Source organism: Stegostoma tigrinum, chromosome 21, assembly GCF_030684315.1.
Source record: "Stegostoma tigrinum isolate sSteTig4 chromosome 21, sSteTig4.hap1, whole genome shotgun sequence".
NCBI classification, from domain to species: domain Eukaryota; kingdom Metazoa; phylum Chordata; class Chondrichthyes; order Orectolobiformes; family Stegostomatidae; genus Stegostoma; species Stegostoma tigrinum.
Genome location: NC_081374.1, coordinates 39955072 through 39977436, shown reverse-complemented (window position 1 = coordinate 39977436; position 22365 = coordinate 39955072). Strand labels below are relative to the sequence as shown.

General features: G+C 40.5%; 1 protein-coding gene across 6 annotated transcripts in view; it reads right to left on the bottom strand.

Moving 5' to 3' along the window:
• Positions 1 to 11851: 11851 nt before the first annotated feature.
• LOC125462994 (homeodomain-interacting protein kinase 1-like) overlaps positions 11852 to 22365 on the bottom strand; it is a 121580-nt gene continuing 111066 nt past the window's right edge. For all 6 annotated transcript variants that reach the window (XM_048553580.2, XM_048553578.2, XM_048553581.2 and 3 more), the window contains 4 exons: positions 22022 to 22231; positions 20901 to 21151; positions 19535 to 19647; positions 11852 to 17810 (listed from right to left, as the gene is read on the bottom strand). In XM_048553580.2, the coding sequence (XP_048409537.1) occupies positions 17322 to 17810; positions 19535 to 19647; positions 20901 to 21151; positions 22022 to 22231 (1063 nt within the window). In that variant the 3' untranslated portion in view covers positions 11852 to 17321. The remainder of the gene's footprint in view (positions 17811 to 19534; positions 19648 to 20900; positions 21152 to 22021; positions 22232 to 22365) is intronic.

Here is a 22365-nt window from a genome sequence, read left to right as displayed (position 1 = left end):
AGGAAACAATGGCCTAATGGTATTGTGTTAATACCTCTGTTAATTCAGAGACCAAGATAACATTCTGGGGACCCAGGTTCAAATCCCAGGATGGCAGATGGTGGAATTTGAATTCAATAAATGTCTGGAATTAAGAGTCTAAGGATGACCATGAATCTATTGTCAGTTGTCAGGACATCTCCATCAGGGACAGACACCTCAGCTCCTCACTTTATCACAAATCCACAGATCACCTTACAATGCTGCACTTCTCTAGCTTCCAGCCTAAACAGGAGAAAATAGCCATCCCTTACAGACAGGTCCTACGCATACACAGGGTCTGCTCGGATGAGGAGAAACGTGACAGACACCTGAAGGTGTTAAAGGATGCCCTCATAGGAACAGGATACGATGATCAACTTATTGATCGCCAGTTCTGACATTCCACACCGTAACGACCTCCTCAGAAGACAGACATGGGATATGTCGGTAGTGTATACTTTGTCATCCAGTACTTCCCAGGAGCGGAGAAACTACGCTATCATCTTCCAGCCTTCAACACATTATCAGTGACAATGAGCACCTTGCCAAGATCTTCCCCATACCTCCACTTCTCGCCTTCAAACAACTGCCAAACCTTAAACAGACCATTGTTCACAGCAAACTACCCGGCCTTCAGGACAAGATCGACCTCAGCACCACACAATCCTGTCAAGGCAACCTCTACAAGACACATCAGATCTTCAATAAGAACCCTACCATCACACGTGGGGACACCACCCACCATGTGCACGGCAGGTACTCATGTGACTCGGCCCACGTTGTCTATCTCATACGCTGCATGCAAGGACACCTTGAGGCATGGTACATTGACAAAACCATGCAGACGCTGTGACAATGAATGGACAACAATTGCCAGACAGGAATGTTCCCTCCCAGTAGGGGGAGCACTTCAGCAGTCAAGGACATTCAGCCTCAGATCTTTGGGTAAACCTCCACCAAGGTGGACTTCAGGATACATAGCAACACAGGGTCACTGGGCAGAGGCTGATAACCGAGTTTTGTACCCATGAGGATGGCACCAACCGGGATCTTGGGATCATGTCGCACTACAGGTGATCTCATCACACTGTACACTCTCATACACGCACACTCACTCAGACAAACACAGTCACTTATGCAAACACACTCACAGTCACACTCAATGTCTCTCTTTCACACTCACACACAGACGCACACACATATACACACACACACACACACACACACGCGCGTGAATCTATGGGGTGAATTTATATTTGCAAATACATTCTATTTTGTTCAAAAAGCACACAATTTATAGACAGTCAATGTGTAGTTTTATAAATTCCTACTTTAGAAACAAAACCAGTCTGATTCCAAACCAAAACACAAATTCTAAACAAGGCCTCACACCTAACTTGCATTGTTTGACCTAAAATGTCACCTCTGTTTAATATTGGTAAAACCTTTTGTTCTCTCAGGATAAGGGCTTGAAAGGAATTTGGGGATTTACGTCTACGTATTAATCAATTAAAACCCTCCAACTGATTAAAGATTTATCAGCATCTTAGGTTTGTCTAATACATCCTCTTCAGGGGTGTGAATGTTTGATCTGTTACTGTGGATTGGCCATGCTAAATTGCCTGTAGTGTTCAGGGGTATGTGGGTTATAGGGGGATGGGTCTGGATGGATGCTCCAAAGGGCAGTGTGGACTTGTTGGGCCAAAGGAGCTGCTTCCACACTGTAAGGAATCTAATCTAAAGAGGACGATCACAGAACCCAAGCTATTTTGCACTTCAGAGTCAACCACATTGCTGTGGGCCTGGAGTCACATATAGGCCAGACCAGGTAAGGATGGCAGTTTCCTTCCCTAAAGGACATTAGTAAACCAGATGGATTTTTTTCCCACTGACAACCAACAATGGATTCATGGTCATCCTTAGACTCTTAATTCCAGACATTTATTGAATTCAAATTCCACCATCAGCTGTGGAGGGATTCAAACCCAGGTCCCCAGAATGTTATCTTGGTCTTTGGATTAACAGAGGTATTAACACAATACCACTCGGCCATTGTCTCCTCATTGATTGAAAGTGAAGAGAAATATACTCGTCAAATATTCCACAATTTAAAATCACCCATTAATATATCGAGCACTTTCATCACAACAAACAAAGTAGCCATCTTTTATTAAATTACAACTGAACTTTGTGACTAACTAAGTCCTTTGGGTTTACATTAACAGATCAAACAATCTAACAGTGTTTAGTCCTGCACGCAAGTGAAACAGAAGCAACAAGTTAATGATTAGAAATCTAATCATTCGTAACGCCTGTTTTTCTCAAGATACCTTCTTCCTGTCATCAGTATCGCTAATGTGAACACTTGGGCTTTCAGCTTGATTGTGCTTGAGAGTCATTTGTTGCATTCTTTAAAAAAAATATTTATCAAAATACAAATAGAATGACCTATGTTACAAGGTCAGCTCCTGTTTATAAACTCGTGTGTTGTTTGCAGTCAGGCTGCAGCTCTAATTAGATTCAAGAATACACTAAAAGCATGAAATGCTTGTTGCACACACTGTGTTAACCTTAAGACACTCAACCATACAGCACTTAATTACTGATGCCAGGCAGAGAGGAAATATCCAACTTGAAATTACTTTTTACAACGTACATGAATGGAAAGTGCTCAAAGGACACAGACTCAGTAGCTGGAGTTTATAAAAGGAAAACAAAAACATTGTCATAGCAGCCCTCCTGCCTTCAGCTCTAATGTGGTCTATCTTCACCAGGCCACACCCCATCTCTGTTTCCGTGCTTGTTTAAAACCTGCTCCAACCTGAACTTTCTCCGTTCTGGCAGCAGGTCTTACCCTGATAAATGAACTCTGATTCTCTCTCCACAGAACACAGCAGTCCGCAGGGATTTTAGATGTAGGAGCTGATGTAGGCCATTCAGCCCTTTGGGCCAGCCCTGCCATTTAATGGGGTAGCAGCTGCTCTGATAGTTCTCAACTCCACTTTCCTGCCTTTACCCCATAACTTTTGATTCTGTTACTGGTTAAAAATCTATCTCAGCCTTGAAAATACTTGATATGGAGGTGCCGGTGTCAGACTGAGGTGGATAGAGTCAGAAGTCACACGGCGACCCAGCCTGGACAGCCCTTTGTGGTATAGAATTATGCAGGTTCATACCCTTCTGAGAGAGGGAAATTCCTCCACAACTCTGTCCTAACTGGGTGACCCCTGTCCTAGAGTCCTCTGCAAGGGGGAATCTACCTCTCCGCATCGACCCTGGCAAATCAGTAAGAATCTTACTGGATTCAACAAGGTCTCCTCTCATTCTTTTAAACTTTGGTGACTATGAGTCCACCCTATGAAACCTCTCCTCATGAGAAATTCCCTCTGTTCACAGGATCAACCCACTGAACCTTCTCTGGACTACTTCCAATGCCAATATCGCTTTCCTTCAATAAGGAACCCAAAACTGTTCCAGCTGTACTCCAGCTGTGATCTGACTAGTGCCATGTGATATGTTAACAAGAGGCGGCATGGTGGCTCAGGGGTTAGCACTGCAGCGTCACAGCACCAGGGACCCAGGTTCAATTCCAACCTCGGGCAACTGTCTGTGTGGAGTTTACACATTCTCCCTGTGTCTGTATGAGTTTCCTCTGGGTGCTCTGGTTTCCTCCCACAGTCCAATGATGTGCAGGCTAGGTGGATTGGCCATGCTAAATTACCCGTAGTGTTCAGAGGTGTGTGGGTTATGGGGGGATGGGTCTGGGTGGGATGCTTCAAGGGGCAGTGTGGACTTGTTGGGCCCAAGGGACTGTTTCCACACCGTAGGTAATCTAATCTCCTTATTTTTATGCTCCATTCCCTTTGAAATAAAGGCCAACATTCCATTTACTTTCCCTAGTGCCTTCTGAAGTTGAATGCTAGTTTTTTGCAATTCATGTGCTAGGGCACTCAAATCCCTCTAAGCAGCAGCTAATTTTTCCAATTAAATAATATTCAACTCCTCTATTCTTCCTGCCAAAGTGCATAACCTCACCTTTTCCCACATTGTACCCCATCTGCCAAGTATTTACTTGCTCCCCTAGCTGGTCTATATCACTCTTAAGAGCCTGTTTGCTATCTTAATCTCTTACCTGTCCACCTATTCATTTATCATTGCAAACTCAGCTACAACACAATCAGTTCCCTCATCCAAATCATTTCTAGATGATGTAAATAACTGTGGCCTCTGTACTAGCCCCTGTGGCACTCCAATAGGTACAAGTTGCCATCCTGAAAGTGCCACCCTCATCACAAGCTTCCATCTTCTACTACAATTCCAATCCTCTATCTTTGTTAATGTACTTCCCCTCAACAACATAAGTTCTTGTCTTATTAAATAACCAAAAATGTGGCACCTTATGAAATGCTATTTGGAAATCCAAGTATATTGGTTACTACTTGTTCCACTTTATTGAACCTGCTTGTTACTTCTTTGGCACCACATCCACCACTTACACTCCCTCCAGCGCTGTCACTCTGTGGCAGCAGGGTGTACCATCTGTGAAGTGAGCTGCCATATCGAACCAAGTGTCCTTCGCCGCACTTTTCACAAACACTCCCATTGAGAATGGCAAGACATGCAGGCACAAGGGAATACCACCAACCTGCAACTTCCCCTCCAAGACATACAGCACCCTGGGTTGCAAATGGATCATCGTTTATTCATTGTCGCTGAATCAAAATTCTGGAACTCCTTTGCTCATGACAACGTAAGTGTATCTCGCTGCAGGGAATGCAGTAATTCAAGAAGGCAGCTCATTGCCACTTCCTCCAGGGCAATTAAAGGTGGGCAGCAAATGCTGAGATGGCCAGTGATGCCCACATCCTGTGATTGGCAAACAGAGGGCAATGTGGAAATGTGTGAACTTGTCCATTTTAGCAGAAACAGTTTTAAAAAAATGAAGAATATTATCTTACAGTTAAGAGTTTGCAGAGCTCTGGGATGCAGAGGGATCTGGGTGTTCAAGTGCATGAATTGCAGAAGATGAGCATACAGCTAAAGCAAGTAATCTGGAAAGTTCATGGAATGTTACGAATTATTGGGAGGGGAATTGAAAGCAAGAGAAGGGAGATTACATACACACACAGTTTTTCACACACCCACCCACCCACCAACACACCCACCCACTCTTTGTCAAACAGTCGTCCTTACATACTTTCTCACACACACACATATTATCCCTCACATACCCACTCACTTCTTTACACACATTCCATCTCATGTACCCACCCACCCATCCACATACTCTCTCACTCTCACACATTTTCTCTCTCTCTCTAACACAAACACACACACACACACACACACACACACACACACACACACACATTCCTTCATATGCTCTCACCCTCTCACACGCCAAACAGCTCCTCACACACACACTCTCACACATACACTTTCATTCTCTCCCACAAACTTTCCCTCCGTCGTGTTCCTCAGACCTCCTTTCCTTGCCTTCCTGACCTCAGTCCATTGAGACCTCAGTGCCTGTGAGCAGGAAAGACGCATTATCACCCATTGCACTCACCAACTCTCAGCTGTTCCCCTGACTCATGCACAGCCATCTTCCTAACCTGCTGAGCAGTTTTTCTGCCCTCACAAATACCCTCCACGTGCACTGCCTAGCAGACTCACTGACCCTTCCAGCATCCAGGGCTCAGGCTAAATGAAGGTAGAGATGTTTGCACAGCTCTCTCAATTAGAGGCCTTTTCCCTGCTGCATTTTCAATCAGCAGCAAATGGGGTTAAACAAAGTGGTTTCTGATTGGAGGAGCATTTCCTTTCCGAATCTGCCCAGGGACCTACCTGTGTTTGGAACACGAGTGCATGTTTAATAGAATGGTTTACATTCTGATCATTCTATTGTGTTTCTGAATTCCGAATCCAGCTCCCAAATTTCATCTAGAATTTCATGTCATACTCCAAAAGCTTTCGAGACATCCAAATATTTCGGCCAGGCACGATCTCAGTCTTTCAGAAAATGTTGGCCAGTACCTTATTTGGTATCTTGCTGAGCACTTATGTGTATTTAAGACTACAATCGATAGATTCTTGATCAGTTGGGGAATCAAAGGTTATGGGAAAAGGGCAAGAAAGCGGATGGGAGGAATGTAGGATTAACCATGACTCTACTGAATGGTCGAGCAGACTTGAGGGGTCGAATGGCCTACTCATGCTCCTATTTCTTATGATCTTTCATGCAGACAATGATCCAGCTTTGATCTTAGCCATTAATTCCATTATTTGATCATTGATTAATGCAAGAATTATCCTACCCAGGGCTTGTTCTGCTACTTTACATGCTGTGAATCAGCTTGATTCTAGTTTAGCAATTCATTCCACATGCTCTCATGGCATTCTCAGTGTTTTCAGGCTTCATTCTTTATCTCATTTCACAGCAAGCTCTTGTGACCTTATCTGAGCCTGAAGCTTCAGGTTTGGGCCTGTCTCTGGCCCTCTGTTGGCTTGGAAGGTTCATTCATAATGTGGCCATAACCATCGATATGCCTGCTGCAGATGTTTGATATGGAGTGTCTCCCTCTAGCTACAGTTCTCAGTGACAGGCCTGGTCACCTGTTTCAGGAAAGTCTGAATATTGAGACACACGTAAGCACGTATTATGTCTCTCTCATGGGGAAGGCTCTAAGTCCTTCTTTCATACCATTAGGTTTATAGTGGTCAAGGCAAATAAAGACATCATTATCATTGTATATAACCTTCCATCATGGCAGGTGTTATTCTAGTGCCTCTTTTGAATAATTTGAAATAATCTTTTACAGTGTTATCCATTTTACTATAATTGATCTCTATCCTTTACAGTGACAAGTTAGAAAACTATTTGATGAAGAGTCTAGGCCCGAAACGTCAGCTTTTGTGCTCCTGAGATGCTGCTTGGCCTGCTGTGTTCATCCAGCTCCATACTTTATTATCTTGGATTCTCCAGCATCTGCAGTTCCCATTATCTCAGAAAACTATTTGGCCACTTTTCACAACTGTACTCCTTTCTAATTGCCTCTTATGTTTGTTATTTTTTCCAGTGGCTCCCCTCTATATCTTTTGACAAACATTTCCATTCGCTTTACACTTGTGTCACGTTATATTTTTTCTCCTCATTTCCTTCACAGGGTCACCAGCTAAGCCATCATTTATTGCCCATCTCTATGTGTGTTTGAGAAAGCAGTAGTGGTGAGCTGTATCATTGAAGCATTGATGCCTGAGGTCATTGTATCCACTAGGCTGTTGGAAAGGGATTGTTTGGATTTGAAGTCAGCAATGAATCATTGAATCTGTATAGTGTTGAAGCAGGCCACTTTGTTCATTGAGTCCACACCTACCCTCTGAAGAGCATCCCATCCAGACCCACCCCTACCCTATCTCTGTAACCCGCCATTTCCCATGGCTAATCCATCTAGCCTGCAGATCCCTGAACACTACGGGCAATTCACCTACCCTGCACATATTTGGGCTGTGGAAGGAAACCAGAGCACCTAGAGGAAACGCATGCAGACACGGGGAGAATGTGCAAACTCCACACAGAGTCACCAGAGGGTGGGTTCAAACTCCAGTCCCTAGTGCTATGAGGCAGCTGTGCTAACCACAGAGCAAGGTGTGAGCAATAAATGACTGCTAAGCTGATGAGATTCATATCCCATGAATGAATTGAGAAGAAGAAATATAATGTGATGTAAGTATGAAGCAAATCAAAATGTTTGTCAGAATTCAGAGAGAGGAGCCGCTGGGAAAAATCGGTGACATCTTAACCAATGACAATAGTGAAATTCTTGAAACTTGGTTTGGGTGAAATCACCTGATACCCTTGTTTTTACAGGTGCTACACATTACAGGTTTGGAAGTTGTTGTTGAAAGCGTTTTGGTGAGTTGTCACAGTACATCTTGTAGACAGTACCATTATGACCACTGTATACCAGTGATAAGGGAATGAATGTTTAACATAGTGGATCAAGTGTCAATTAAATGAGCTGTACACATGGAGAGATTCTGTCACATTCCTAATCTGTGGTTTATAAAGCTTTGAGAGTCAGGAGGTGAGTTTCCCAATCTCATATCTGCTTTTGCATCCTCAATATTTCATGTGGCTTGCTCAGTTATGTTCCGGTAAGTGGTGAACCATCATGAATGTTTATGTTAAGGGATGCAGCACTTGAATCTGAAGGGAAGATAGTCTTTCTTTGGCATGTTTGTTCATTTGTCACTCATCATCCCCAACAGGAACATTATCCAATAATGCAGAATGTGGGCATTAACTGCTTAGTATCTGAGAAGTTCTGAAACAAACTGGGTGCTGTGCTAATATCAGTGAATATCCCAAGTCTGATCTTCCAATGGAAGGAAGGTCATTGCTTAAGCATCTGAACTCAAGGAAACTTTTCTTCTATTAATTCACAATTTCCTTTTTACTTAAATGTGATGTGGGCATCTTTGGTTTGGCCAACGTTTGTTGCCTATCCTGAGTTGCCCTTAAGGTGGTGGGTGGTGGTGAGCACTCCTCTTGAGCAAGAGCAATCCATTTAATGTACATACAGAAAATACCCTGAGGGAGGGAACTCCAGGATATTGACCCAGTGAGTGAAGGAATGGTGATATATTTCCAAATCAGGGCATGGAGTGGTTTGGAAGGAAACTTGCAGGTGGTGGTTTTCCTAAGTTTCTGCTGTCCTTGTATTCTAGATGGAACTGGACATGGGTTTGGAAGGTGCTGTCTATGGAGCTTTGGTGAGTTATTATAATGCATCATGTATATGATACACATTGCTGCTACTGAGTGACAGTGATAGAGTGAACACAGATGCAGTGTCAATCAAGTGGGCTGCCTTGTTGCATATGGTGTCAAAAGTCTTCAGCATTATTAGACCTGCATCCATCCAAGCAAGTGGGGAGCATTCCATCACACTCCTGCCTTGTGCCTTGTAGATGGTGGGCAGGCTCTGGGGAGTCAGGAGGTGAGTTACTCACTGCGGAACCCCAAAGCTCTTGTAGTGAATGTGACTAGTCCAGTTCAGGGTGTTGATGGTGAGGGATTCAGGAATTGTAGCCATTGAAATGTCACGGTGGTTAGATTATTTCTTGTTACAGATGGTTAGTGCCTTGAACTGGTGCAGTGCAAATGTTACTCGCTAAGTGTCGGCTCAAAGCTACATCTTATCCAGGTCTTGCTACATTTGGACATGGGCTGCTTCAGTATCTGAGTCGTGAAAAGTACTGAATGTTGTGCAATTGTCAGTGAACATCCCCACTTCTGACCTTGTGATGGAGGGAAAGTTTTTGATGAAGCTGAAGATGGTTGGGCCTCGGACACTACCCTGGTGAACAGCTGCAGAGAGGTCCTGCAGCGAAGATGACTGACGTTTAACAACCTTTAATTATCTTCCTTTGTTCCACGTACAACTCCAGCCAGCAGATTCTCCCCACTGCCTCCCAGTTCCTACTGGCTATAGTTTTGCAAGGGCTTCTTGATGTCAAAGGCAGTGACACCTCGCTCTAGAGTTCAGCTGTATTGATGCCAGTGCATAATTTACAGGCTTTCATTGCCTAGGAGAAGATGGTGATGAGCCATCTTCTTGAATGCAAGCAAGAGCTTTGCTAGGCCATTTAAGGCAGAGCTTCAGAATGGATGGCAGCTGCTTTTTCCTCATGGGTTTATCTGCTGCTGGAATATTACATCAGTGTTGAGCTATGGATTGGGAAATTAGCAAAGAACTAAATAAAGGGCATCCATCAGTAAAATGAATTATATCCTGGCTGCTTGTTATAACTTATAGCAAAGCCAGTTTCTGAATTGTTAAAAAGATTTGATTAAATCAAAAGTAAATTTGCATTTGGCTTACAAAGAAGCAATAAAGATCTGAAAGTTCCCAGGTTTAACCGGCGGCCTGTAATAGATCAAGTGATCTTAGTTAGCTAGTGTTAAAATTGGTCTGTATTTTCCTGGATGGAGAAGTAAAGCACATTTCTCAACCCACCACCTCCACTCTGGACTGCTATGACAAGAAAGCATTTATATAGACATTAGGAAACATACTCAAACGTGCCATCTTGTCCACCATGTTCAAACAGTGGAAACATTTAACATAAGGGACAGTCGCAACACCATTAAGAACTTGGTTAGAGACTGAAAAAAACTGTAGATGCTGGAATCCAAGGTAGACAAACAGGAAGCTGGAAGAACACAATAAGCCAGGCAGCATCTGGAGGAAAGGAGCAGCTAAGGAGCAGTTCTGGGTATTGCCCTTCTTCAACTGGTAATACCTGAATCGTTGACTGCTCCTTTCCTCCAGATGCTGCCTGGCTTATTGTGTTCTTACAGCTTCCTGATGGCTGATTGACAGGAAACAGAGCAATGGTGAAAGTTTGAAGTTAACTGGATGAATGTATATCGTGAGAGTGCTGTACGTGATGGTATTCATAGAATAAATACTGTGGAAACAGGCCATTTGGCCCATCAAGTCCACACAGCCCATCCAAAGGGCATCCCACCTAGATCCACACCTCTATCCTAACCCTGTAAATCTGAATTTCCCATGGCTAATCCAACAAGCCTGCACATCCCTGGAGACTATGGACAATTTAGCCTGGCCAATCCAGCTAGCCTGTACATCTTTGGATTGTGGGAGGAAACCCATGCAGACTTGGGGAGTATGTGCAAACTCCACACAGTCACCTGATGCTAGAATCAAACCCAGGTCCCTGGCGCTGTGAGGCAGCGCTGCTAACCATTGAATTGATTTCATAGATTTAAGTCATTGTCCTAAATCAAACGTGCACAGCACAATTTTGAAATTTACAGATGAGAAAACTTCAAGCTATTGTATACTATAAGGATACTACAGCCCTCAATACAAGACAGACAGGGTGGTGTGGACAATGGCAGATGAGGTTAAATACAGAGAAGTAAGAAGTGCTACACTTTGGAAGGAAGCAGAGGCGATATAAGAGGTAACAATTCTAAAATGATGATAGGAATAGTGGGATGTACACAAATCGTTGACGGTGGTAACCAGATGGTTAGTAAGGTATTTGAGTTTATGGGCTTTATAAGTAGAGCCATAGAGTACTAAAGCAAGGAACTTATGGTGAACCTAAATAAAATATTAGCTTGGCTTCAGCTAGAGCATTATATCTAAATTCACATTTTAGAATGTAATGTGAAGGTACTTGAAATGGGATTTATAAAAATACTTCTGGGGCATGAAACTTCAGTTCACTGCATATATTAGCAAAGCTGGGTCTGTTTTCTGTGGAGAGTCTAGGAGAAGTTTGGTAAATGTGTTCAAAATCATTAGGGGCCAGGCCAGGTAAGGTAAGGAGAAACTGCTCATTGACAGAAGGGTTAGAAACTACAGATTGCAAGTTGAAATGTGGAGGCAGGTTCAATTTTGCATTTCAAAAACAAAGAAAATATTTTCACAACCACAGAGAAAAGGCAGGAAAGAGATCATTGCTGAGGAGCTGAGAGAAAGTTGGAACAGGCAATGGGCTGAATAGTCTCTGTGCAGCAACTGTTGATTCTACTATTACCTGATTCAGTCCCCTGGTAACCAATTCTCTGTTTAAAGGTGGAGGTGCGAACTGAAGTTGAGTGCAATTTGCCCCACTAACAATTCTTATTTGGGTCAGGTTTCAGTGTCTGGATATTCAACGTGGAATTTCACTGAGAACTCCAGATGAGTGAAAAACTAGTGAAAATCTGAAAATGCCAGTGGTAGACACAGCAGACTCTTATAAAGTAATAAGATCGAATCAACTTACATAAAATGATGCTAACACAAAGTACACAAATGTAGCCCATTTTATTGGTAACTCAATGCATGTTTAACATATGTAGAAAATACTTCAATCAGAAGACAAGCTACTTTGGAAACCAAAGACAATAAAACAGTGAATTACAAGATAAAACAGTTTCATCACAATGGACCCCTTTTCCCAGTTTAAAGTTAGTATTATGAACTTTTTTTAAATAACTATAATCTCTTTATCTTTTGTTAAATTTATTATTTTACAATAACCTCTACAGTTTAACTGCCAGACTACCATAGAAAAATCAATAATTTCTATGAGCTGCCTACACATTACATGTGATAATCACATAGCTATATCAAAAAGTAAGAAACTGCAGTTCATACAAGAACTAGAGTAGCAAATAACATTATACAAACCAGTCAAATAACCTATTATAGCAATATCAATGATACAAGCCAAGTATGCTACTAACAATTGTTGCATTCGCTACAATCATACTATTAAAAAAACACTAAAGTCCACCCACATATGATTAGCATTAGTAAATGCAGACACATACAGCAAAATAATGAGAACATGCTCCAGCCAACAGTAAATAATGACACACCCATATGTAACCATATATAAGTCAACCCTATAAATAGACACTGTTGATATAGATTTTAAAGAGACAGTGCTTTTACAGCCCTACACAGGTTATGTGAAACAGAAAACTCCTGGAAAATTGTGTCTGAATCAGCGCAGTAACCTTCAATTCCTGGAAATACTCAGTCAAGCTTGAATCAAATTTATCAGATTTGTTTTCAAATAAAGAAAATCAACATTTAACTACATAATTAGCTTGAAGTTATCCATGATTAATGTTGGTTTAAATTCCAATCCCTCCATCCTCCTCTTCTAAAGAAGCAAGCAAGCTGCATTTTTATTCAAAGGTGGCTGTGACAAAGGTTCATCAGGTGCTATTTAAATTCCATGTCAATTGTCTTAAATACAACCAGTGTGGGCCTCCGACTATCTCTTTAAATGTACATTTTAGATACTAAATGACTTACACAGGATACAGATGGTCTCCTTACAAAACATTGACAAAAAATTTGTTACAAAGTAGTACATAAAGGTGCGAGGACACTGGCAAAAGTTTACCTACAGGTCTATTCCACCTGTTTTTATGGTCAAAACCAGTGTTATTCCTTGGGCAAATGTTTTCATAAATAAAACTAAACTTCCAAAATTTTGCATTTTGCTCCATCCCAAAGCAGGTTTAGCCACAAGAATCCAGAACTGGGCAGAAGTCTAATATGGTGAGACTCTCCATTGGCAACATTTGATAATTAGTGACAGCAGAAACTCAACCCTTCATTAGTACTTTGCTGTGCTGTTAACTGGGGCTACTCCTTCGGAAGTGGAGTATCCTACTTTGTGGACAGGATAAAAAAAACAACTACATCTCAATCTACAGCAAGTGCATTTCCCATTCACAGGGTGTGAATCATTAATTGACAGCAATGATTTAAAAGGTGCTTAGCTGTAGCTTTTAAAACATGTTTTTCTTTAAGCTCACGTGTACGAATGTTGGTTTCGAAAAATAAATGCGCCATTTTACAAGGTCAAATGCACTTCACTGAACCAACAAGATAAATGTAATACAGCAAGACTACGAAATGCTACACCATGACAGCACTTTGCAGAGTCTTGGGACAGGTAATGGGGAACATGTGGCTCAGTAGAAATCCAATACAAAGTCCCAGAGTGTCAATATATATTTAGTTTCCCTGGATTCCAGATGGTACGGCATCTAAACGGGGCGTGAAGGGTTATAACAGTTAGTAGCTTTCAGCAATTGGTCAAAATAGATTTTTCATGAAGTAAAAATACTCAACAGTAGTGAAATTTTAAGTAAGTGTCACCAGATTTATGAGCACCACTTTACCTCACTACAACTGTATCAGTGAACAGCATTAGCCAACTCAATGCACTATAAGTCTACTGTACAGATTTTGCTGGCCTATGGAGCTCTGTCCACTCAGCTGGAATTGTGCACCTGCATGCCATGAACCGAATACAAAACAGGATTCACACAAATATTGTGCTCAGCTTAGAGAGAACAATATTCTTTCCGAAACTAATAGGTTCATCCTCACACCTTGGTTTGCATTATACAAACGCAGCTTGTGGGGACTGGAAAGTACAGGCCTCAACATTCTTGACATCTAAAAGTTCCAAAAGGTGGAGCACTCTAAAAATGCTGTACAAATATTTACCTGGTTATAGAAGCACTGGTGGAATGTTTGTTTCTTGTTAGAAATTTAATTTTTTTCAAAAAAACATCTGAACCAGCAGGCTAGTGTATTTCTGTAAACCCTCACATTTCTACCAGTTTATCATTTTATAATGCTGGTATTGCGCGAGATAAATTCTAATGTAGATCTGTGCTCTCCAAACATATGCACAGGAATAATGCCTTTCCTACAGAAACACCCACAAAACACCATCTCCCGGTCAACCTTGAAACGAGACAGGTTTTACAACACCAGAGGTATTTGACAGAGACATTTTCTAAAAGCCATTTCTCTGGGAGATTGCCAGGTGCACATCAACTCCTTGCAACCTTATTAAATCAGGGCATGAAATAAGAGTTAAGAAGGGAAACAAGAAGAAAAAATGGCTTTCATAAACACTTTCAACACCAAGTAAGGGAAGTAGTGTAGGTAGTACTTTCCTTTCAAATACAGAGTGGAGCAGAGCAGCTGTTTGCAAACAAGAATGTTAGCTTGTTGGAATGAATAGCAGATTGTTTTTTAAAGTTGTAAGATAAGATTAGCAAATACTTTGCATATCTGTTAAGCAATACCACTTATTCCATGCCCTATAAATGAGGCAGAATAAATAGGCTTTTCTTTGGTGTGATGAACATGTGCTTTACAGGCAATTTGCCTGCATGAAGCCAAAATCTGGGTAGTCGCCTTTCAAAGGGTTTACTCAGACAGCATCCTACTGCCACAAGGAATATTAGCATCCATAAACTATTGAAAAATAAAATTTAAAAAATTACACATCGAGAAGAACCACAACCACCTAAAGCTAATTGCACATAATTTTCCTCATCTGAAAATCCATTAAACAAACCAAAACACTGCACTATCCTCACATAAGTACAATATGCTCAGCCATACCATTGTAACTTAATAATAAGGTAAAAATCAAAAGGAACTGAAGTTCAGAAGACAGTACATGGATACATGCATTTTCACATTCTAAGTAGCTTGCTGCATTAAAAGGAGCATAGTTATATGTGCCAAATGAAAATAAAAATTTAAAACTTCAAAACAGAAACAAGAATACTGTTTCAAATTCCATCTCCCTTTCTTAAACTAAAACAAACTTCAATTAAAATACTCAACTGATTTTTTAAAAAAAAGACAAACTTAAACGCTTTAAAGTCTGTTTCAACAGCACGATACCCTTTCCTGTGCTACCCTCCCATCACTTTGTTTTGTATTCCCGAGAGGCCTTCTATGCACACACAAGTCCAAATGATCTAACTGTAACAACTTGGGATTCTCTAAAGCACAGTGTAAAAGTTTTAATTTAATGTACTATGTAAAAATCTGTTAAGGCACTAACTAGGGGAAAGAACTCATCAAATAAGCCCCCACAACATTCACACCTGTGCAAAAGCTGAGTCAAAGAATTACTCCCATCCAGAACACACGGATGATGCCTGTTCTGCAACCACTTTTTTTCAAACACAATTACTTCTTCATCAGTGCTATAACATTTAATAAAGTTCCAAAAATGTATCCAAAGACACTGCATGTACATTCCAACATGTTCCAACCTAATTTCTTTTAAATTGACAGGTTTAAAAAAAATCCCTCTGGGGTGATCAGGAACTAAATTTTGAGTTACAAAAAATACAGAATTCAAGTATCATAATTTACATTTTTGATCAGACTGTTGTTGCTAGTTCTGTTGAAACTGTAAGAGTCACATGTCTGCTTCTGCAGCTCTGATGCTAAAGCTGTATTAGTTGTTGGAACTAATTGAACTAGTCCTATACATAAATAGGATATTATGGCAGTAATGTCATGGCAAATTACACAAGCATAACTGACATAACTCAATGCCACAGGCACTAGTGATTGAAAGTCTATACAGTGAGCAGATGTGTAACACACCTTCAAATCTGCATGACACACTAAAGATACCAACAAATTAGGCAGGGGAGGGATCAAAATGGCTCTGGAACATGATGTGGAATAGGATTTAAACACAGTTTTAGGGTGTGTGCATGCATTTAGTTATTTTATATTACAAATCAGCACTATTGATGCCCAAATGAAATCTACACAGCGCAGAAAAGGCTCTAGCAGTGATGTAGGTGCCAGAATAACCTTAAATCCCTGGGCTCTGAGTAATGGCATAGTATGTGCTGTACAATTAAAATAAACACCTGTCCTCCACAGGTTTAAAGTATGGGTGACTTGGAATAGTTTACTCAATATCTAATAATACAGCAGTGACCATATTTGTCCACCATTTCTCCAGCTTCCAATTCATTTTAGGAAGCTATTCATCCTCAACAATTCTACGACGAACTACGAAGAACATACAAGCAAGTGAAATTTACGTAAGCAACTGCTTAAATTTATGCTCACTGAAAAGTAACTAAATGGTTCTTAAACATGTAGCTTTAAATAAAGCTCACTAATCCTGTATGGACGACAGCACCAGATGATTGAAATGTTCAACTGAATCACTTCTCAGAAGAGCAAGTAGATGTTTTCATTTCTTATTTTCGTGCTTAATTACATATACTGTCCAGAAACCAATACTTTAAGAAATATAGATTAATAGAAAATTAATGTTGCAACAAAACTCCAAAAAATGTGACATTTCAAACTATTTTACACACTATTCAAAAGTAATTTACCTTTAATTTTGAAGCCCTCTCAAATGTTCCAAAATACAATAAAACAGTGATATGCTTAAAGATTAAGGAGTTATGCAAGTCAGAATTTGTTTAGGCTTCAACTTTTCAATCTAAATTATGCATCCATTACTTGTCATTTTATTATGTAATAGGCCTAGAAAAATGCATTATTTAAATTTCCTAAGCAATAGTATTAACACTTCGAGCAGCATAAACCTATTTCAAGTAGCAGATTCATCAGTGTGTTCAGGCAAAGAGCTGGCAAAAGTAAAGCAACAGTACATTTAAAAACAAACAACATTTCTGTTGGTTCTGAAAATTATTTCCAAATCATTGTAAAATATTTAAAATGTGGTCTATTTCCAATATCCTTTTTTTCTTTAAAAAAGGGTTAAAAACCAAGTCTCCTCACTGCTGGATGCTCTGCAGACTTGTGACCCAGTTCAGAAGCAAAACATGACACCACAGAAGAGTCCTGTCAAATGGAATGAAGTGCACTCCTCCTTCATACAAAACTGGATTTGTCTAGATCTCTTACAGTAGCACAGCACATTTGCAAATAAGGAAGCTACAGATAAGAATACTGATTTATTTTAGTGGGACTGAGCGGATAACCAGCATAAAGAGTAGGTGCCCTGGAAGCATTAATGTATGACTGGGTAGCAAATGGATGCTGGTATTGACTGGGAGCAACGCTGGCAGATGGCAGAAGACTTGGGCCCATGCTGACTGGCACCTGTTGGAGGAGACTGGTTGGATGAGCTGTGTACGTGGCTTGTTGCATGGCATGTCTCGATGAGCTTTGTTGGTTCAGAAGATGGGCCATGGAGCTGGAGGTTGCCAACGCAGCAGCAGTTGGTGTGTAGGTATACATGTGGGGTTGCCCTGAAAGGTGCGTAGGGGCTGATACAGCTGTCAGGTGAGGGTGAACTCCTGGATGAGTGGGACTATTATGCTGGAAAGAGTAAGGAGGTTGAGCAAGAGTTGGTGTCACGTATGCCTGTTGCCTGCGGGGAGCAGGATTCACACTTCGCTCTTGAGAGACGGATTGCTGGGCCTAAAAGAAACAAAAAAGAGAAAATGATTTTTTAAAAGATAACATTTTGTTTTTTTTGCTCATAAAAATGTACATAAAGTGGTTTTCCAAAAAAAAAAATCAGACTCTCCAGATCCTTTTGGATGATGACTTTTTCCAAAATCAAAAGCACTAGTGGATACTGTGAAGAACCAACTAAATCTGGAAACTGAATAACACAGACCATCGGTACAGAGGTTCTGAAAAACTATTATAAGCAAGCTTCAGTAAGGTGATGGCTAAGATGTTATGATCCTTTATTTCTCAAGCTGACTATTTTGCATTTTAGTGGCTGGAAAATTGCAGGCTGGCGAGCTGCAGAAAAGTTGCAGGCAGTGTTCCTGGTTTATACATTCTTAATAAATATAGGAAAAATGATATTAATCAGTGGATCTTTCAAGATAGTATGGGTTGCGAACTCCAAGACAGTGATGGCTGCCAAGAAGCTCGGGTGTGATGGCCGCTTGAATGCTAACAGGTGAGACCATGTGTTTTGTCTACTGCTGGCCATCGCTGAATGGACAGGCTTTTGAAGCTTGAATGCATTTAAAACCCTGCAGTTTAAACAATTCCCACCACAGCAAATTTCTTCTAAATGTCTGTTTAAGCTCAAGAGCTAATCCCACCACTCGACCAATGCCACCCCATGCCACCCAGGAGTCAAAACACACCCCCATCTTTCCCCAAAATCAGGGGTTCAAAAAGCAAAACAACTCTGACTGCTACTTCCAAGAACTGAGACACAACCCTGCCTCTCCAAGCACAGGAGCTCAATTACATTTCACCTAGGGACTCAATACATCCACTCCCACCCTGAAGCTAAAACTCATTTGCTCCCACCACAAGGCCAGAACTGCCTTCCACCTCCAGCCCCAGGCAGAAACCATTACAGTGGTTTAGAAGTATTTGGATGTGCACAGCTAAGGCATAAATATGGAGCGACTGCAGGAAAATGGAATCAGAATAGTTAGGCACTTGTTTTTGACTGGTTCAGACTCGATAGGCAAAAGACCTTTTTCTATACTGTTGATCAAAAACCACAAATCAATGCCCTCTAGTTCAAGCTAGCAAATAGGATCTGCTTTTCTTTGTGTCTAGATTATATGAACTTGTCATGAATCTTGTACACCTGAATTAAATCTGTGCTCAATCTCCCTTGCTCGAACACCAGCTTCGTCGATCCAACATTGTAGCTTTAGTTTCATTTTTGCCCTTAATCTTTTACTTTTCAATGGTCTGCCATCACAGGTAGTTTGTGGTCGCTTTTCACAGCATATATTTGTCCTGGACTTTATTGATCGTTGCCGATAAACGACAGAATAACAATACAACTGATGTGAAACACCATTCCAGCTAAACTGCGCAGCAGCCTGAAGAACTTACTATGCAGGCCGTATATAAGTTGGTTTATGCAAGTTGATGCACATACAGCCAAAACAAAAATTTAAATGGTGCACCCAGACAAATCGGCTGTACACCGCACAACATGTTTAAGGGCACGTGGATTACATTTGTTTGCAATCTCCACTCCAGTTAACCCTGGTTTCATTCTAATCTTCATAAAGACAGCTTTATTTTCCCTGATATATTATGGACTAAGTATTTCCCAACCTTTATCTTAAAAGTTATTTTTAAATTTTCTTGCTGTTTTTCTCCCTAAATAAAATTGTGTACTGATCTTACAACTAAACAGAATAATTACATACCTGACTAAGGTTCAGAGGCTGCCGCTGACGGTATGTGGTTGGTGTTGTTGAGCTTGAAGTCTGACCACTCACAGGCATGCCTGTTTTCGCCTTATAAACATTCGAGAAAAAGCCTAAAGGGCATAAGAAATTCAAAGGTGAGCGCACAAGGCAAAACATAAATAAAACATGCTATATTTCAGTCCTCTTCAAGGTGAGGAGCAAAATTCTGGTGCGCCTAGCAGACAGAAAGGAAACAAACAAACGCCCATAAGTATAATTAAATAAAACTAATGCAGATCTACAATAAATTAAATAAATAAATCCAAAGTAACAAATTGGTCTCATCTTTGCAGAAATTGAGTTCCCATCGGATTCATGATTGCACAAAAGGTATTTCAAAGTCCCACATTAATGTATGGGTATACAGTGGAATTGAAATTCAGTTATAAATCTGGAGTTGAAAGCTAATCTCAGTAAAGGTGGGCACTAAGCTATTAACAATTGTTACAAAAAATCCATATTGTTCATAAATGTCCTTTAGGTAAGGAAATCTGCTGAGCTTAGTAGTTTGGTCTTCATATCACTGCAGATCCAGTGATGTAGCTGATTTCACAGATGGGCAACAAATACTGGATGTGCCAATGACATCCACATCCCACAAAGGGATCAGAACAGAAAAATGTATCAGACAATCAAATGAATACAACATCCACTTTAAATTATTTTTCCACCAGATGAATGTAGCTGAATCTTGTCAATGCTTCAAGACAAGTCCTTTCTGACCTTTTCCTGTTAATATTCTATGGTTCCTGAATTTCATGTGGGAAAGGAAATATTTTCTTTCCATTGGTAATTAATGCCTTTCATATGAGGGAAAGAGGGATTAAATCTCTCAGGAACGTCCAATGCTACTGCCAAACGGAATGAGTGTACAATAGTACTCCACGTCAGTATTTTAGTACGAGCGATGTTTAGATGCATTACAATAAGCTTTTCAAACCAAACAAGTGTGGATGTTTGCATTTCAAAGGTTAAGAATGGTAACACATCCAACTAAAAATAGAGATGATTACTTCATCAGTGCCAGCCGTTGAGGCCACATTTTAAAGGAAGGGAGACAAAAATAATTTCAAGGTGAGACGGTGAAAAGAAAGGAACCTCAATTTGTACATGTTTGAAACACTAATACGAAGGTTGGAAAATTGATTTGATTTCAATGTCTCTCAATATCAGTTTGGTTGAGGAAGCTCAGATGGCAAAACCAGTTATATGTTTAAGTACTTGAATTTTTAGTCATTGCAGAATAAATTCTGAAGCAAAGATAAACTGATCCAACTAAGATTTTCATTGCTGGAAGCACTGTGGTACACAGTTATACTCCTACCTGACAAACTGTTGCTTTCTCCCATACTGTCACTGACTTGAGCCTTCAAAGGTTGGACAATGATTGTACGAGATCCGGAACTATGACTGGCATCCAAAGTCCTTTTAGAGGCTTCCTGTGTACTGCTTATAACTTGCGTTGCTCGAGGGCGTTCACATGGATAGGGACTGTTACTGTTTGAGGAGTCAGATTCTAAAGAATCATGGACAGTGACGTAACTGATGACATTTGATCTCTGTTTCATGCTAGAGCTTAAAAAAAAAGAAATAAAATATTTTCAGTGGTGGTCAGGCCATCTCAAATGATCCCAAAAACTCAACTGTTCGATGTATGATGTATAGTGACACTTAATATTTGTTTGACCTCCAACTGTCCCTTTCCAACTTGGGATCAATGTTTCTTATTTTGCCATCCAAATACTAATTACTTTGATGAGTCTTTCTGTACAAAAAGAATATAGAAAATGCGCAGACACAGAATGTTTTGATCACTACAGTCCCAATTTCAAAACTGATCACTGCCAGATTATCCACGATAGCTGAGATTCCTCTTCTTGATGACCATCACTTGCATACTGCTGGAAAGTGAGTATGGAAGTCAGGCAATGACAACACTGAGGTCAATAACACTGCTTCTTTCAAGATCAAAAGCTTATTATACAATAAACACATTGTGAAGAACATTTAATTGAAAGATATGAGTCATTTATGGATTTTAAATTGCCAGAGTGTGTGGGAATAAAGGAGAGATACTGGACTAAAAAAGCTAAAACTACTGACAGCCTACCACTTGTGTGGAATGGAGTCATTTCTTGGGAGATCTGAATTTGTTGACTAAGTTTCTAGGACTATGTTTATCACTAACGTTGTGCATTCGCGTCAAAATTCAAGAAAAACATTAAATAGTTTGATCCAAACCAGGAGGCACAGGTAAAATGATAATGCCAATTCAAAGGCAGATTTCAAAGTAAATGAGCCATGATCTGAAGAGCAATAATGCAGATTTAAATGTACTTCTAGCACCTCACAGTCAAGCAATCTTAGCTACCTAGATTGCATTTGGAGGTGGTGTTAGTAATATTTTCACCTCCTGTGATTATTTACGAATAACAATATACTTACCTTCCAACCTTTTGCTTCGTTTCTTCCTCTTCATCTGTGTCACTACGAATGGTGATAACACTAACAGCAGGACTGGGTGTATCAGGAATCACAATGGTCTGTCGCTGATGGTCAAGTGTTGTGTTGCAGTATGGGGAGGGTGCACTTGAAGGACTGTTTTGAACCACCATGTATGTTTGAGAGGGAGTGACATCCAACACAGGAACATTTCTGGTACAGAATTAAGTAACAGACAAGTTTGTTATGGAAAACTAGTGATTTGAGATGCATGGCTTAAAATCATCAGCTAAAAACTTTAACTCAAGCCCCGTTCAAGAAGATATCAAAACAGTTAGAACCTTATA